This window comes from Emys orbicularis, chromosome 10 (genome assembly GCF_028017835.1).
Source record: "Emys orbicularis isolate rEmyOrb1 chromosome 10, rEmyOrb1.hap1, whole genome shotgun sequence".
NCBI lineage: Eukaryota > Metazoa > Chordata > Testudines > Emydidae > Emys > Emys orbicularis.
The window spans coordinates 13,613,136-13,632,498 of record NC_088692.1 but is presented as its reverse complement, the minus strand read 5'-3'; the positions used below and the strand labels follow the sequence as shown (position 1 = coordinate 13,632,498).

The following is a 19,363-nucleotide window of genomic DNA, read 5'->3' as shown; positions in this document are numbered from 1 at the left end:
TGGTCACATTTAATAATCCATGCAAGAAGCATAACACTCATAATAAATAATAGTAATACATAGAGATTACTGGGATCACTAAAAACATACTGAAATAAATTAAATAGATTGAAATTATGCTAGGCCTCATCCTGAAGTCCGTGGATTTATGGAGTTCAGCGAAGATTACTCTGAGGGTTGTAGTATTGAGCCCAAGGAGTTTTCTTGGTGAGAAAATTCCAAAAGGAATTTTTGTAAATTTAGGTTAAAAGAGCATAATGAACTTTTTCAGTTTTAGTTAATTTAGCCATATTCTTGACTAGCCCCTTTGATTTAAAAAAGGTTCTGTCTGCCTTGTTTAATTTGTAATTTCAGCATATAAGGAAGGAAGGATATTAAAAATTCTGACTGTCATCAAATAGGAGGATGCTTTAATAAACAGAGAAATATGGCTTTACCATAATCAGAAGGTGTATTTATGGTAGTTGGGTGCACTCTTTGCTACAGTGATCAAACTGAGTTTTCCTCCAATGGAAAATTTCCCCAAAGGAATGATTTAAAATGTTCAAATCTTGGAGGGCTGCACAGCAGGCTAAGGCCTGGTTCTGCAGAAAGCCCTACGCAAGAGGCAGGTATCAGAGGGTAGCCGTGTTAGTCTGATGAAGTGGGTATTCACCCACGAAAGCTTATGCTCCAACACATTTGTTAGTCTATAAGGTGCCACAGGACTCTTTGTTGCTTTCTACACAAGAGGGTTCCTGTGCCTGTGCAGAGCCACAACAAAGTCAGTGGGGCTGTGCCCAGGGGTCCAAGCACATGCCGTTCATTGCAGGATCAGGGCCTGACTAGTCTCTTGCACAGTGCTCGTCTTTTTGACGAGAGGCAGCATAGTACATTCCGGGATGATTCGTTTGAAAGTATATGTCTGTCTTTCGAAAAACCTCGATCATATACAAAAGCAAAGGTATTTTAACTGCAGTAAATAGACTGTATGTAAAATATTTTCATACCAAACTGCCATTGAATATCTTTGATGTGCTTTCTAGCATGATCGCTCAAGCTTTATATACTATTCAGAAAACGCTGCTGATGATATTTTGGTGTATAGAATGATGCTTCAAAAGTCTTAGGACCTGATTCAAAGCCCACTAAAGTCAATGGAAAAGCTCCTATTGACGTCAGTGGGCTTTGGCTCAGGTTCTTAGTTAAAAAGGCTCAAGGCAACCCACTTTGGGAACTAATGGCTACACTTAAATGCTTACAAAAAAAAATCCCCAAAACACCTGGAAATCTTCACTTTCAAAACTGAATTGGAGCATGGCCAAATTTATCCCTGGTGTAACTCCACTGCCTTCAAAGAATTTGCATCAGGGACAAATCTGGCCCAGTAGATTTAACAGACAAAATGATCCAAAGTTCTACTCTTTCTTGGAGTATTGGAATGATCAAAATCTTCCTCTTGCCTTCCCCCTCAAATTGTGCAACCGTCCTTTGTCATGCGGTGTTTTGTAAACTTCCCGTAACAAGTGAAGAGCATTTTAAACTGAAGGGGAGAGGGGGATGTATATTCATTAAAAAAATTGACAAAAGATGGATAGGACTAACTTTCAGGAGACTAAGCTAAAATAAATGGAGAAATAGAGACTCAGATATATTTTTAAGTAGCTAAAAATGCACAATGAAAGTATTTTACAGGGTAACACATAGCAATCTTACCTGGAAGCCGAAAACCTAACCATTCATAAACAATCCTAACAGCTAGTCTTATCCAAATGCTTGTTGTCCTACTTTAATGATACATAACATCTGACTTTATATCCAGTGCATCAGACATAGACAGAAAAAGACACATAAAATGCACACTTTTTTCTCTTCATAAAGCTATTGAGCTGCACAGGTCAAATTTAAGTGCACAGGGTCACACAAAGGCAGCATTCCCAATGGAATAGCTTAGACGGTAAGAGAAATGAAACTGTTGTATCTCTGAATGTTTCTCTTCAGGATTTCAGAACAAGGACCAAGCACTCGTTCAAAGCGAGGACGATCCAGCTTTACACACTTCAGTGGCCCACGTGCCACTACAGTGGCTGCCCTGGGACGATTGAGCAACAGTGCTATCTCACCTGGAAGCAGGAATAAATATACTGTCACATAGTCTCTGTTTCCTTTTCTTCAGTGTGCACTAGAGATATCATACATTCCTTAACGAAGATCTTGATAGACACTTTACATAATTCGGTTGCAGATACTGTTGTATTATACATGCTTGTGCCATTTAAAATTACTCAGAAGTTTAACATTCATAATGTTTTAACGATTCTCATTTACACTGGTGCAGATCCAGAATTACACCGTCTTCGGTGAAGTTACTCAGGATATACACCAGGACAGCTGAGAGCAGAATCTGACCCTATATATCCCTGTTGTTGATTGAAGCATATAAAACTAATTTTGAAAGAGACTAATTATCTTCCACATGTCTTTCCAAACAATGTTTTATTTTATTAAGTTGAATTTTTCTTACCAAAATAATCCGATGGACCAAGTCTTCCAACTTCTACATACTCCTCATTATCAGATCTGCGCTGAAGAACAGAAGCTGTGCCCTAGAAAACATAATTAAAAACTTGAACAGTTGTATCCCTTTGCTTGAATACGGCATATTATGCTTGTAAAAAACTTAAATCCAGAGTATTTCCTTTGGCAGTGCATCAGCCATGTTCTTAGAATACTGGGCAGAAAGAGATGGCAATCTCAGTCTACATTACTCAAATTTTAATGGAAGTAACAAAGAAGAAAAAATTCAATAATACTGCACGGTTGGATACACTTTTACAAGTGCAGCTATTGTACATGTGGAGCTCTTACTGAAATCATTAGAAGCAAGATCGGATCCTGTAGTTCTGTCCTTAAACACTACAACAGTGACTTGCATAAATATACAATCTACTATTCAAAAATGTGTTTTGAATGAATGCAGGGCCTTGTGAAAGGGGCTGGATTGACACACTTGAAGGCTAACATTCTCAGAACATTTACATCACAGGCAGCAAGAGAATAAGCTTCCCATACATTGCCCTGAAGGAGAGCATTTCAGTCCTCATGCCTGTTCAGTCATTGGATCTCTGCTGAGATTGTCAACAAGGGGACCAACTGTGCTACCTGCAAAGCTGAACGAGGTCCACCAGACTCCTTTCACATGAACCCACCAAACACCCATCATGTTGTAACAACGCTTGATCTAACCTAGGATACATATGAGCTGGAAATTTAAGAGGTGAAAATCTCCATACCACATTAGCAATCCCATAAATCATCCAATTATCTGATGAATTACACATTTTAATAACATTTGGCAAAAGGGGAAGCATTTTAAATGGAACATCCATCCCCCCAAATCCCATACCATACAATATTCCTCTTAGAGGCTAGGTTTAATGATACCAGATTCTATTCTCAAGGCTTGTCTACACGACAGTTTGTAATTGTGTAATCAGAGTAGCCCTAGGGATAAACATGTCAAATAAACATTGTTCCTTGTCTACACTACAATTAACAATTGTGCTAGTTAACACCTGTTAGTTAACACATGTTAAAACACGGTTACAATCTGTAGCACAGACAAGCCTTCAAAGAGGTTCTTGGCATATATAAATACCCTTTCTTGAAGGAAATCTCATAATATTTTCAATGCACACCACAAAGTTCTAATAGATGAAATAAAGAGGACATCTCTGACTTCAAGCCACCTATTCTTTTGCAGTAACAGAAAAGGATTGACAAAGGAACATTCAAGTCTGTGCTATAAAAATACAATGCAAAAGAATAATGCAAAGAGAAACTATATTTATTTTCAATTGAAATTGATAAAAAAATTAAAAATCGATAAATAACCCAGAGACACAATTAGTTGAGACAAGAATGATGATGATACTGTAAGGACAGTGCAGGGGGAAAAGGATGCTTTGTAATCTAAGTGTGGAGGATCCTTAATATATGATTGATCTGAAACTGCAACTTTTCCATCCTTTCCAAATCACCCCCAACAGACAACAATGGGCCTTATTATAAGAGGATAGGGCATGAATAAATAGGTTTATGTTTTCACTTTTGGAAAAATAATACTTGAAGCCAAATCCTGCCCTAGCCAGGGCGGGGAAGGGGAGCAGACACACTGTCTGGTGTATCTTGTACTAGAGGGATTCTGCCAGCCGGGGAGGATCTACAGGGCACCATGTGTGAACACATTTTGCCGCTACGCCAATCAATAGCCTGATTAGTGCTTATTGCTGAGTATAACCTAGTTGCATGATGGCTCTTGGGATGCAGACAACCCCAAACTGCAGACTAGTCCCACCCCCAAACAGCCTGCTAGCCAGCTCCCTGTAGCTCTGCTAGCAGTTCCTTGCTTTCATCGAGGGAAGAGGCTCTCTAAGCTACCACGGGGCCGGATTTAGGGTCTGATCGGACAAGCTACTGAGCACCCTCAATTCCCATTGGCTTCAATGGCAGTTGAGGGCACAGAGCACCTTACAGGACTGGGCCTTAGTCCTTGTGTTTTATTCCAGTGGATTACAAATCGGAACAGAAATATATGGTTAGTTAACTACTGATCTTTGTTTTTCCAGGGAAGGACGGCACAGTAACAACAAACAGCAATGGAATATTCAGTGTTATGTAAAAGATTATCATAATTTGCCTTCCTCCAAACAAGTGCTACATAGATAAGGAAATGTCCCACACAGTTTTCTTGCATCATGCCTTATTTCACAATAGATTTCTTTTTTTAAAAGCTCATACACTTCTTAAATAGTGGGCTATTCGCTAGGTTAATTTATAACCTTAACCTTTACACAGTGCACAAATCAGAAGGCAAATCTTGTTTCTAATCATGCCAGGAACCACATGCAAATATTAAATAAGGTTTGAGCATTATTTCACAAGTCCCCAGCATCTGTTGCTGTTTGTCATTTATCAAATTAAGCCGGCACATTAAAAGTTACGCTCTCCCCTGCTGCTTCCTTACCAGTAGCATGTGCTTAGTATAAACTACTATATAGCACTGTCAACGTGTTCTCTTGGGCATCACAATTTACCAAGTCAAATGCTTGCTTCAACAGTATTTCAAAAAAGAATAAGCTCTACCGGTAAAATCCTGGCCCCCAGTGTGTATACAGCAATACAGCACCCTTGGGGTAAGTGACTGTCTGTAGTGTGTGTTTGTTTGTGTTTGGGGGTTACTTGCTGTGTGCTGAGCTTGTGTTTGTCAGTCTGTTTGTTTGGTTGGTTGTTTGAAGGACCATGTGCTGTGGCTGGCAGTCGGAAGCTGTGAGCTTCAAAGGAAGGTCTGAAAGCTAGAAGCCTCTGGTAATTGGCTGAGCCTTAATCAGTGGGCGGGGCATTCATACAGGCCAGGGCTTTATAAAGCAGCGCACAAGTGACCAGGGAGCTTTTGCGAACAGGGGCTGCTAACAGGGAGTTTCGCAAGGGAGTTTGGGAAGGGAGTGGGAAGGGGGCGAGGGTCCCTTGTCGGTTCTATCTGTTTTCCCTTTATTCCCCTTAAAACCTATAAACCAACTACATTCAAAACTTCTTGCTTAAACAACCCTTTCAGCGGACAGGGGGCTGCAGACAGGGGAGTTTGAGAGGGAGTTTGACAGAGGGAGGCTTACGATGGTTAGGAAGACCTGCAACACCTGTGCCAGCACTGCTTCTGTCTCCTCCACCTGCGCCTGTAGCCAGACAGAGCACCTGAGCATGGATGCTTCTACCCAGATCCTGGTGTGGTTTTGCAGAGACTGTAACTTGCAATTTCCACTTACTGATATCCAGGCTGGGGGGACCATCCAATGTGAAAGGTGCCTGCTGGTGGAATCTCTCAGGCAGCAGGTGGGAGAGCTACAGGAGGAGGTGGCTAGGTTGAGGAGCATCTGAATCCATGAGCAATTCCTGGACAGTGTCCATGTGGAGACAGCTGAGGTAACTGTCCCAGTACACAGAACTGCTGATACACCACTGGTGGAATAGGAGATGGCTCAGGGTGGAAACTGGCAGCTGGTTACTTCTGGCAGCAGGCAGTGCTCCACCCCTGCTCCGAACCCTCCCGCCGTGGTAATAAGTAACCGTTATGCTCTTCTTGATACAGGAGAGAAGGAATCACCCCCTACAGTAAAGGAGGAGAAGCCTCGTACCCCTAAGGCTGGGAGGTCTGCTGCCACCACTGCGAATAGGAAACGTAGGGTAGTGGTGGTCGGAGACTCTCTGCTGAGGGGGACGGAGGCGCCCATCTGTCGCCCTGACAATTCATCTCGGGAGGTATGTTGCCTGCCGGGGGCCCGTATCCGAAATGTTACGTAGACATTGTCGAGGATTATCCAGCCCTCTGACTACTACTCCATGCTACTCATCCATGTGGGCACAAATGATACTGCGAGGTGTGACACTGAGCGGATCAAGAGTGACTATAGGGCTCTGGGAGTATGGGTGAAGGAGTTTGGAGCGCAGGTGGTATTCTCTTCGATTCTTCCTGTCAAAGGTAGGGGCCAGGGCAGAGACAGATGCATCATGGAGGTCAATGCCTGGCTGCGAAGATGGTGTTGCCAGGAGGGCTTTGGCTTCCTCGACCACGGGATGCTATTCGAGGAAGGACTGCTAGGCAGAGATGGCGTTCACCTTTCGAGGAGGGGAAAGACCCTATTTGGACACAGACTGGCTAACCTAGTGAGGAGGGCTTTAAACCAGGTTCGACGGGGACAGGTGAGCAAAGCCCACAGGTAAGTGGTGAACATGGAGACCTGGGAGATGGGTCGGAAACAAGAGGGAGCGTGGGCTATAATGGCAGAGAGAAAGGAGGGTCAGGGCAAAACTGGGAGGCAAGATCAAACCAGTATCTTAGATGCCTATATACAAATGCGAGAAGTATGGGTAATAAGCAGGAAGAACTGGAAGTGCTAATAAATAAATACAACTATGACATTGTTGGCATCACTGAAACTTGGTGGGATAATACACATGATTGGAATGTTGGTGTGGATGGGTACAGCTTGCTCAGGAAGGATAGACAGGGGAAAAAGGAAGGAGGCGTTGCCTTATATATTAAAAATGTACACACTTGAACTGAGGTGGAGATGGACATAGGAGACGGAAGTGTTGAGAGTCTCTGGGTTAGGCTAAAAGGGGTAAAAAACAAGGGTGATGTCATGCTAGGAGTCTACTACAGGCCACCTAACCAGGTGGAAGAGGTGGATGAGGCTTTTTTTAAACAACTAACAAAATCATCCAAAGCCCAAGATTTGGTGGTGATGGGGGACTTCAACTATCCAAATATATGTTGGGAAAATAACACAGCGGGGCACAGACTATCCAACAAATTCTTGGACTGCACTGCAGACAACTTTTTATTTCAGAAGGTTGAAAAAGCTACTAGGGGGGAAGCTGTTCTAGACTTGATTTTAACAAATAGGGAGGAACTCATTGTGAATTTGAAAGTAGAAGGCAGCTTGGGTGAAAGTGATCATGAAATCATAGAGTTTGCAATTCTAAGGAAAGGTAGAAGGGAGTACAGCAAAATAGAGACAATGGATTTCAGGAAGGCGGATTTTGGTAAGCTCAGAGAGCTGATAGGTAAGGTCCCATGGGAATCAAGACTGAAGGGAAAAACAACTGAGGAGAGTTGGCAGTTTTTCAAAGGGACACTATTAAGGGCCCAAAAGCAAGCTATTCCGCTGGTTAGGAAAGATAGAAAATGTGGCAAAAGACCACCTTGGCTTAACCACGAGATCTTGCGTGATCTAAAAAATAAAAAGGAGTCATATAAAAATGGAAACTAGGACAGATTACAAAGGATGAATATAGGCAAACAACACAGGAATGTAGGGGCAAGATTAGAAAGGCAAAGGCATAAAATGAGCTCAAACTAGCTACAGGAATAAAGGGAAACAAGAAGACTTTTTATCAATACATTAGAAGCAAGAGGAAGACCAAAGACAGGGTAGGCCCACTGCTCAGTGAAGAGGGAGAAACAGTAACAGGAAACTTGGAAATGGCAGAGATGCTTAATGACTTCTTTGTTTCGGTCTTCACCGAGAAGTCTGAAGGAATGCCTAACATAGTGAATGCTAATGGGAAGGGGGTAGGTTTAGCAGATAAAATAAAAAAAGAACAAGTTAAAAATCACTTAGAAAAATTAGATGCCTGCAAGTCACCAGGGCCTGATGAAATGCATCCTAGAATACTCAAGGACCTAATAGAGGAGGTATCTGAGCCTCTAGCTATTATCTTTGGAAAATCATGGGAGACGGGAGAGATTCCAGAAGACTGGAAAAGGGCAAATATAGTGCCCATCTATAAAAAGGGAAATAAAAACAACCCAGGAAACTACAGACCAGTTAGTTTAACTTCTGTGCCAGGGAAGATAATGGAGCAAGTAATTAAGGAAATCATCTGCAAACACTTGGAAGGTGGTAAGGTGATAGGGAATAGCCAGCATGGATTTGTAAAGAACAAATCGTGTCAAACCAATCTGATAGCTTTCTTTGATAGGATAACGAGTCTTATGGATAAGGGAGAAGCTGTGGATGTGGTATACCTAGACTTTAGTAAAGCATTTGATACGGTCTTGCATGATATTCTTATCGATAAACTAGGCAAATACAACTTAGATGGGGCTACTATAAGGTGGGTGCATAACTGGCTGAATAACCGTACTCAGAGAGTTGTTATTAATGGTTCCCAATCCTGCTGGAAAGGCATAACAAGTGGGGTTCCACAGGGGTCTGTTTTGGGACAGGCTCTGTTCAATATCTTCATTAACGACTTAGATATTGGCATAGAAAGTACGCTTATTAAGTTTGCAGATGATACCAAACTGGGAGGGATTGCAAGTGCTTTGGAGGACAGGGTCATAATTCAAAATGATCTGGACAAATTGGAGAAATGGTCAAAGTGCTCCACTTAGGAAGGAAAAATCAGTTTCACACATACAGACTGGGAAGAGACTGTCTAGGAAGGAGTACGGCAGAAAGGGATCTAGGGGTTATAGTGGACCACAAGCTAAATATGAGTCAACAGTGTGATGCTGTTGCAAAAAAAGCAAACGTGATTCTGGGATGTATTAACAGGTGTGTTGTGAGCAAGACACAAGAAGTCATTCTTCCGCTCTACTCTGCGCTGGTTAGGCCTCAACTGGAGTATTATGTCCAGTTCTGGGCACTGCATTTCAAGAAAGATGTGGAGAAATTGGAGAGGGTCCAGAGAAGAGCAACAAGAATGATTAAAGATCTTGAGAACATGACCTATGAAGGAAGGCTGAAAGAATTGGGTTTGTTTAGTTTGGAAAAGAGAAGACTGAGAGGGGACATGATAGCAGTTTTCAGGTATCTAAAAGGGTGTCATAAGGAGGAGGGAAAAAACTTGTTCACCTTAGTCTCTAAGGATAGAACAAGAAGCAATGGGCTTAAACTGCAGCAAGGGAGGTTTAGGTTGGACATTAGGAAAAAGTTCCTAACTGTCAGGGTGGTTAAACACTGGAATAAATTGCCTAAGGAGGTTGTGGAATCTCCATCTCTGGAGATATTTAAGAGTAGGTTAGATAAATGTCTGTCAGGGATGGTCTAGACAGTATTTGGTCCTGCCATGAGGGCAGGGGACTGGACTCGATGACCTCTCGAGGTCCCTTCCAGTCCTAGAATCTATGAATCTATGAAGTCAATGGCAAAACTCTCATTGGCTTCAACAGGGCCAGGATATCACCCCTAAAGAGCAGGAGTGGCAAAGACATGAAATTCACAAACATGCTATAGACACTTCTCCCCTGAGTAAGGGAAACTGACATGGGCAAGAGCTTGAAGGATCAGTGTCCATACTGTTTTTAAATAAGCTAGGCTTACAACTATTTTTTTGCCTGTCAAAACACAGCCGTGCACATAAAACTGTTGGCAGCAAATTTAGGGATCAAAGTAAACTGGACAGGAAGACTGAATATACTAAAGTGATCTGGTGAATTGTCAATTTCAGCAAAAATTCTTTATCCTTGATATAACTAAACTGTTTAGCCAAAGCTGCTGTATTCCAAGCCTTTCAAGTCAACTTGTAAGAGGCTGGAAATGCAGTGAGTGTACTGACTTTTTTTTCACCACACTGACTACAGTAGTTCTCACAAAGTGCACATGTGTGTGTGTGTGCACATACACACGCACAGAATGCTTCGCTCTCCAGAGCAACTAATGGGAATAGAATAACCCCTCTCTCACTAAGCTCCAGATCAGCTGCAACCCATGTCTGCATTCCGTTAGCACCCAATTTGATGTGCAAAGCCTCCAAGATCAGCTTCCATGATGATTTCCAGCCCCTGTGCTCCTCTCATTATTTCAACCCGCATCCCAACCTGAAAAGTGGCAAAACCCTCACTCCTCCACCAAAGCATTTATCTCAAATCTAAGTCTCCATTCTCTTTTCCACTGTACTTTTTTCAACATTTATGACAAATGAAAACCTGATAAACAAAATGAGAAGAGTACTGGCCCTCCAGGTTAAAGTTCCCAACTACCCATCCTGAGGTAATTACAATACCAAGCAGTACTACTTCTATCTCTCCTGGTATCACCTTTTATGGGCCTCTTTTAATATTGTTAATATTTTTGATAGGGGCCACGTGATATAAAACTTCAATAAGTCAGAGTTTTCTGAAGCAATTGCTTCCACCGTTCCATTGCAGTCTGCCTTTTTAGAAACACTGTGATATCTGCTGAAGAAGCAGAGATGTGTCTGGGCTCCACAATAAACACTCAGCTTGGCAGGATAAAGCATATTCCAGATACATATTTTTCCACTCTTGTTTTAACAGTCACATACGCTCTTCCCGCTGCTCAGAGAAAACAGGTCTATAATAGAGTCAAAGAAGTTTCCTGAAACCCTGACAGCAGCACCCAGATGTAAGACCTGATTTGTCTCTTTTTGCAATAGATGCACATTCCACACGTACATCTTTGGGGTAGTGTCTGTCCAGGAAAACAGCCCACATTATGGCTAAAAGAAGAGGGTGCATATAATTATCCATCCATAACACCTCCATTTTGCATTATGGATAAATATTGCAGTAGCTTTTGTCACCAGGAACCCATTCTGCTCTGACATAGAGGAGACTCTAATTGTACATGTATAACAGGCCCAATGCAGAAAGAAAATAAATCATAAAAAACCCACAACCCTTTATTCTCCATAAGATATTGTAAATTAAGTCAATAATACCAAAACTAATTAGGTATTAGTCTCCCCAGCCTCCACCTCCACCCCAAGGTTTCACAAACATAATTCATCTTAGCTTACTTTTCAGATGTTCACAGTATGATTTCTCAGTTGTCTACATCCATTGTGCCTAGCCTTGCAACCCCTGACTCCCAACAGAAGTCCTCAGCTGCATGAACAGTGGTATTTGTCCCAATCCTGGGAAGCAGAAGCATTTTATGAGGCGTGTTCAGAGAGCCTGTGTGCCCTCTCCTCCCCCAAAGCATTTGATCTCAATGGGCAAACACTTCCCTTTAAGTGAAACATAACAGTTTGCAGGATTGGGCTCCACGGGACAACTCACTTGATCAAAGTTTTGCAGGATCAAGCCCTTTAATGCTGTTCGGTTTAAAACGGCATCTTGTACACTGATAGTTATTTCAGCCTCCTCCATTGTGGAACAAAACCTTTAGAGTATACATTGTAGGCAGCAGGAAGACGTTTGACACCATTTAATAAATCAGTATTTTGTGATTATATGAAACTGAAAGCAGACAGGCATGTCTCCTCGCTAGCAGAAGTTTGAGAGTGAAATGATAAATCTTTAGTGGATCTAGGAATTTTCTCATTCAGGCACTGAGGGGTCTCTGTCTTCCCAGTAACTGATATCATTAACCTCCTCTCCTTTCCTCCAAGTAAATACAGGCATTTTATTGCAAAAACAACAGGAGTAGCAGTTCTCAAAGCAATGTGCCATCACCATCCACCATCGTAACCCCACACACCAAGTTCCTCCCTCTGTAACAGTTCTGTGGCAGCAGTGAGAAATATTTATGAATGCCTTTCAGATGCACCAGCAATTTGCTTTGCAAAAATTTATAACTTAGATATGCCACCATAATTTAAGATGTAAAAGGTAAATTAAATTTTATAATCCATGAGCTTCCCTCCTCTCCAATGTAATGAGTTTTTGATAGATGTTTTACTATCTGACCATATGGATGGATTAGACATCCCAAAAAGTTAACCACACATATCATCCATCTGGGATCAAGGCACCCCGGTAGCATTGATAGGGCCTCATCCTTCACATTCTTACACACCTGAGTCACTTTACTCACACGAGTGGCCCCTCTGGCTTCAGTAGGACAGTTGGTAAGAATAAAATGACTCATCTATAGGCTCAGGCTGAGGATCAGACTAATTAATTGTGGGAGAATCTTTATATTCTGATATTCTTTTCATATTTGGCCAGATCCAAAGTTTGATGATATCAATAGGAGATCTTCTGTCGACCTCAGTGGAATTTAGATCAGGCCCATTAATGGTGGGAGAATCTTTATTAAAAATCACTGGCATTAAAGTTTGTACTTTCCAGATATGTTGGTCCTGAGGTATAATCAATGTAATGAACAATGCAAGACAAACTGGTATGCTACAACCCATAAAAATAAAGGTAGGAAAGAAGAGAAATTAATGAAGTGTAATAAGGTTTGCAATTTTGGGGTAGTTTAAAATGGTTTATGGCTATTTAAAATGTGTTACGGTTTTTGGGGGAGCATAAACTCTGAAAAATCCAGTGTAAAAGAATAATTAGGCAGGACAAAAAAGAATTTGAAAAGCTACTAGCCAAAGATTCATAAACTAACCGCAATTTTTTTGTAAGTACAACAGAAGCAGGAAGCCTGCCAAACAGTCATTGGGCCACTGGACTATCAAGGTGCTAAAGGAGCACTCAAGGAAGATAAGGCAATTGCAGAGAAGCTAAATGAATTCTTTGCATTGGTCTTCAATGCAGAGGATGTGAGAAAGATTCCCACACCTGAGCTATTCTTTTTAGGTGACAAATCTGAGGAAGTGTTCCAGATTGAGGTGTCAGTACAGGAGGTTTTGGAACAAATTGATAAATTAAACAGTAATAAGTCACCAGGAACAGATGATATTCCCCCAAGAGTTCTGAAGGAAGTCAAATATGAAGTTGCAGAACTACTAACAGTGATATGTAATCTATCATTTAAATAAGCTTCTGTACCAGATGATAGGAGGAAAGCTAATGTGACACAAATTTTTTAAAAAGGCTCCAAAGGCAATCCTGGCAATTACTGTCTGGTAAGATTAACTTCAGTACCAGGCAAATTGGTTGAAACTATAGTAAAGAATAGAATTATCAGACACATAGATGAACACAACTTGTTGGGGAAGACTCAACCTAGCTTTTGTAAAGGGAAATCATGCCTCACCAATCTATTAGATTTCTTTGAGGGGGGTCAACAAATATGTGGACAAGGGTGATCCAGTGGATATAGTGTACTTAGATTTTCAGAAAGCCTTTGACAAGAGTCCTCACCAAAGTCTCTTAAGCAAAGTATGCAGTCATGGGATAAGAGGGAAGATCCTTTCATGGATCAGTAACTGGTTAAAAAATAGAAAACAAAGGGAAGGAATAAATGGTCAATTTTCAGAATGGGGAAAGGTAAATAGTGGTGTCATCCCGGGATCTGCACTGGGACCAGTGCTGTTCAACATATTCCTAAATGATCTGGAAAAAGGGGTAAACAGTAAGGTGGCAAAATTTGCAGACGATACAAAATTACTCAAGATAGTTAAATCCAAAGCAGACTGTGAAGAGTTACAAAGGGATCTCACAAAACTGGGTGACGGGGCAACAAAATAGCAGATGAAATTCTAAACTATGATCAATGCAAAGTAATGCATGATGGAAAACGTAATCCTAACTACACATACAAAATGATGAGGTCTAAATTAGTTGTTACCACTCAAGAAAGAGATCTTGGAGTCATTGTGAATAATATCCACTCAACGTGCGGCAGCAGTCAAAAAAGCCAACAGAATTTTAGGAGCCATTAGGAAAGGGATAGATAATAAGACAGAAAATATCATAATGCCACTATATAAATCCATGGTACGCCCACGCCTGGAATACTGCATGCAGTTCTGGTCACCCCATCTCAAAAAAGATATACTAGAATTGGAAAAGGTACAGAGAAAGGCAACAAAAATGATTAAGGGTATGGAACAGCTTCTATAACAGGAGACATAAAAAAGACAGACTTTTCAGCTTGGAAAAGAGATGACTAAGAGGGGATATGATAGAGGTCTATACAACTGTGACTGCTGTGGAGAAAGCGAATAAGAAAGTATTATTAACTCCTTCACATAACACAAGAACCAGGGGTCACCCAATTAAATTAATAGGCAGTCGGTTTAAAACAAACAAAAGGAAGTACTTCTTCACACAACACACAGTCAACCTGTGGAACTCGGGATGTTGTAAAGGCCAAAATTATAATAGGGTTAAAAAAAAACAAAAACTAAAGTTCATGGAGAATGGGTCCATCAATGGCTCTTAGCCAGGATGGGCAGAGATGCAACACCATGCTCTCAGTGTCCCTAGCCTCTGTTTGCCAGAAGCTGAGAGTGGATAACTGGGGAAGGATCACTCAATGATTGCCTGTTCTGTTCATCCCCTCAGAAGCACCTGGCATTGGCCGGTGTCAGAAGGCAGGATACTGGGCTAGATGGATCATTGGTCTGACCCAGTCTGGCCATTCTGATATTCTTGTAATCCTGGCTCCTGACTCAGTCTTTACTAGCGTGAATTTCACTTTACCTTCTTAAAACCTAGTTCTTCGGGTTTTATGTTGGGGAAGTGTAGCAGTTGAAATCTACCACACACACACCCCAAACCAACACCAGGGGGTAAAGTTGCACCTCTAGAAAAACTGCTATGCAGCCTATCCATGCCAGCCCATCCATGCTCCTGCACCGAATGTTAGGGCCAATGGCTTTGCATAAACGTGGGCTCCAACCACACAGTGTCTGCCCCCATCACCACTTTGCTTGCCAGCCTACACAGGGTGGGCATGGAGGTCCCTTAGTAAAGCAGGCCCCCTTCACTGCCTCTCTACCAGTTCATCAACCCCTAATAGCTCCAATGCATGGCTTTAGCAATGCAGAGGGCTTTAAGCTTGTGAATTTCATGTTCACTACTTATTCATTGAAATCAATGGGAGTTTACCAAAGTAAAAGCTGGGAAAAGATCTCAGGATTTGACCAATCAGAACAAATACTGTGCCCAGCAGCTGGCCCAAGCAGCCTGGCCATATTAGGCAGATGTTCAGGGAGGTGGTGAAGAAGTGACTCCTTCTCACTAGGATGTGAAGCAGCTGCAGAACCATCCCATGAAGGCTAATCTGCTGGAGGGGGTTTGGCAGCCGCCTACTTGTGCTCCATGAAGATGGGATTATTGACTGTGCAGAGAGCATCTGAAGGCTCAAACAGATCTAAATTGCTGAGATGTTACTGTTATAATAGGATAGGCTGTAAGCTACAATATATAGTTTTATTCGGGATGATAGGTGAAAAAGGAGATGTGCAGCTGGAATTTTCAAATAATAAAAACCGAGTCAGGCATAAATTATAGCCCTGGGTGACTAAATATTATTAGATGGATTGGTAGGAATTGGTGGCATGCTGTAATTTTAATGAGTCATTAAAATATTTGTCTATCTTCCCACTTCTTGCAGTTTGATGAAAGAGTATTAGATGGGAAGTATCCTGTACTTGGAGTTAGAGATGGAAATATACTGAACTTGGCCAAACTGTGGAAACTACTAATCTACTACAGGATGAGCCCTGTGTAAAGGGGTCAAGTTCCCGTCACTTTGAGCCAGATCCTGAAAATCCTTCTTTATACCTTCATTCATGTGAGATGGGGCTTGCACCATTTCCTTTAACAGGAAAATAAATCACAGTATCTTATTGCTTGCCTTTGACAAAGAATTTAGGTTCTGTGTGTACATATGCCCAATCCATCGTCTACTGGGTAAAACTCCCAGGCTCATTATAAATAATGTTCTGTAAATCGTATGAATTCAGTCTGCTCTTTTCATACAATTGATGTTATCAGTGCAAGGAGGTGTGGTAAATAATACTACAAGGCTTTAGGCAAAATGCTAGCATAGTATCAGCTGCATTGCACACCACTGTGTTCAGTCATCTGAAAATGGGTATAAAACCTAGTACTGCCTTTTGCTTTGTATGTTTTTTTTAATTACCTTTTTTATGTTCTGTCTATTTCACTTCCCTTCACCTCACTGACGCTGACTGGACTGATCCATGAAAGGAGCTTCTGAATCGGAGAGTCATCGCTTGTGAATTTAGGAGCCCCCCTGTGGAACACACTTCCACTTACTGATTACTAACCAGTACTGTCAGAGAGCAGACCACAGACCACGAAAGCAAGCGTATGGTGCATGTACAGTTTTTGTACCAATTTAACTATTTCAGTTAAGGGCGTGATTTTCGGCTGAAATAGTTACATTGGTGCAACCCCTAGGATGGATGCAGTTACACCAGTATAAAGTTGCTGTATACCAGTATAGCTTAGGCTAGGTCTACACTACCCGCCTGAATCGGCGGGTAGAAATCGATCTCTTGGGGATCGACTTATCGCGTCTCGTCAAGACGCGACAATCGATCCCCGAATCGACGCGCTTACTCCACCAGCGGAGGTGGGAGTAAGCGCCGTCGACTGGGAGCCGCGGCAGTCGATTTTGCCGCCGTCCTCACAACAGGGTAAGTCGGATCTGATACATCGAATTCAGCTACGCTATTCGCGTAGCTGAATTTGCATATCTTAAATCGACCCCCCCCCCCCTGTAGTGTAGATGTAGCCTTATTCCCCTTTCCTTATGGGAATAAGCTATACCAGCATAAGCATCTTTATACCAGTATAACTGTGTCTGCACTAGGGGGGGTTGTATTGCTTTAACTTTACCAATATAGTTAGAGGTACATGTTTTGTGTGTAGCTGAGCCCTTACAGTCAGGGTTACAATGCTGAACACTCCTATCTGGCGTGTACAATTCTCCCTGAATCCCTTTTTGTGCTTGATTGCACCTTTTTTCATGGAAAGTAATAATGGAAAAAGATCAAACACACACACTGGAGAAACTAGCCTAGTGTCATCTTGAAAATATATATTTAAACAATTGGGGTCTCTTCCATCCTGTTAAGGGACGCATGAAGCAAAGGAGTTGCTCCTACTTCCCAGTTTTGAAGGCTTTTCTGACCCATTTTGCTTCCCTCTGCATCATGTATCAGAAAAGGGTATGTGGCCTGCACATACGAGAGATGGAAAAGATCTAGACCTTGTCTACGCCACAGGTTACTTGGGTATAATTTACGTTGCTCAGGGGGTGTGAGTAATCCACACTCCTGGGCAACGTAAATTGCACCGACATAAGTAATGGACAGCCGGTGCGGACAGCGCTATGTCGGTGGGAGAGCTTCTCCCGCCAACATAGCTACCGCCTCTTGTGGAGGCAGGAGCTATTAAGCCGATGGGAGAGCTCTCTCTCATTGGCTCAGATTGTCTCTACCACAAGTGCTACAGCGGCGCTGCTGTAAGTGCTGTAGTGTAGATGTAGGTAGCCGTTGTAGTCTCTTTCCCTCTGCTACTGCTGTTAAACCACTGCACTATCAACTGCTAACCATGCTCAGCAGACCCTCGCTCTTTCACACTTTGCTAATCCACTCACCCCATGATTCACACATTCAGAAGGTAAGCCTCTCCCCAGTTCTCAGAAACATGAGACCTCATTACAGCAGTATGATTAAATCTTTGCTAAGCTATTACAAACTACTGAATATTTATTAGTATGCTATGGAGTAATATCAGAAAACTACTGCACATGTGCCAAATAACAGCTCCATTCAAATCACAGCACAGTCAGTGGTTTCAATGGAAGTTGGTTTGGGCCTGAAATGAACAAAGAATATTTATGATGCAGTATCCATAGAGGTTTTATTTAATCACCTTTGCCCCCTTACTTGATCATTCATAAAATTAATGTACAGTTTAAATCACCCTGTCATTCGTTCAAATTAAGGAAATTCAGAAGCTTTAGTTCCTCTTCTAGGGCAACAAACACACTAGAAACATTGACAGTCTGATAAGTGCAGCGGATCCACAGCGATCTATCAGCAACTGTTTCAGACAACTTCAACGTTATTTTTAAAATAATTTAATCATTTAAATCAATTCAGCTCTTTTTAATTTAAAAACTATAATTTTCAATTGTCTTTAGTCCAGTTCTGCAACCATTACTCTCATTACATCTTTACTACTTCTCTGTTATAATGATTACTTATGTGAGTAAGGGCTATAGAATCAGGCCCCATGTCTGCATAAAATAATTCCCTTTTTGAGCTATGTCCATCAACTGAATTCTTCTCTTGGCACGTTAGGATTGACTGTAGATTACAGTTCTCAATATGCAGAAAAGGCAGCTGCTAAGTAACAGTAGCCTCTACTAACAACATTTTAAAACCTGTTCAGCTATTTTATACAGTATGTACACAGGCAGCTTTGCTAATTATGGGCCTGACCCTGAGAAGCACAGAGTGCCTTCAAATCCCACTGATTTCAAAGGGATTTGAAGACACTCAGCACCTGGCAGGATTAAGCCCTAAAAATTCCCCTATCATTGAATGAGCTCGAAAGACGGCATTATAGTAATAATGGAAGCACTGTGCTTCCCATACACTTGTCTTGACAGAACAATGGTTCAGAAGGGGCCTTTATATTGTTAATACAATTGTACTGACATTCTATAAGCTTGGTAACATTAATGCACAATATTCTTACACAAAATTCTCAGCAACACTATCGCATATTACAAGCTAGAGAGGACAACTAGAAAACAAACTGTGATATCTGACTGGCACATGTTCTAGACATTAGCTCTCCAGCTATGCCTGGTACTGTACAATGTGCAATGTGATGTGTGCCAGCAATATCACACATGCATAAAATTATGTGTGTTTCTAAGCTCCCATCACCAAGTGGGTACCATTTATATAAAGTTAGGAATAACATCCACACCCTCAAGAGAGAGAGGAACAAAAGCTGTTTCACATAGGCACCAAAATAGCCACAACTATGAAGGTGCTTTAAAAATGACAATCAATCATACACTAAGAGTAGCTTAAAACAGCAAAAACAACTGAGTCACAGGGCATTTCCTAGGGATATAGAAGAGATCAGGGTTAAGGCCCAGACATGACTACACCCAGTCAGTCATTAATCACCAGGAAATGCCTTTGTCTTGATCATTTACTATTTAAAATCATAGTA

The 19,363-nt window shown here is 41.6% G+C and overlaps 1 protein-coding gene across 1 annotated transcript in view; it reads right to left on the bottom strand.

The window, feature by feature from the left end:
- Window positions 1-1,929: 1,929 nt before the first annotated feature.
- The window catches only part of PRKAR1B (protein kinase cAMP-dependent type I regulatory subunit beta), a 128,333-nt gene continuing 110,899 nt past the window's right edge, over window positions 1,930-19,363 (bottom strand). Inside the window, exons 9-10 of the mRNA XM_065412334.1 lie at window positions 2,504-2,585; window positions 1,930-2,102 (exon numbers count right to left, since the gene is read on the bottom strand). Coding sequence (XP_065268406.1) covers window positions 1,930-2,102; window positions 2,504-2,585 — 255 coding nt within the window. The remainder of the gene's footprint in view (window positions 2,103-2,503; window positions 2,586-19,363) is intronic.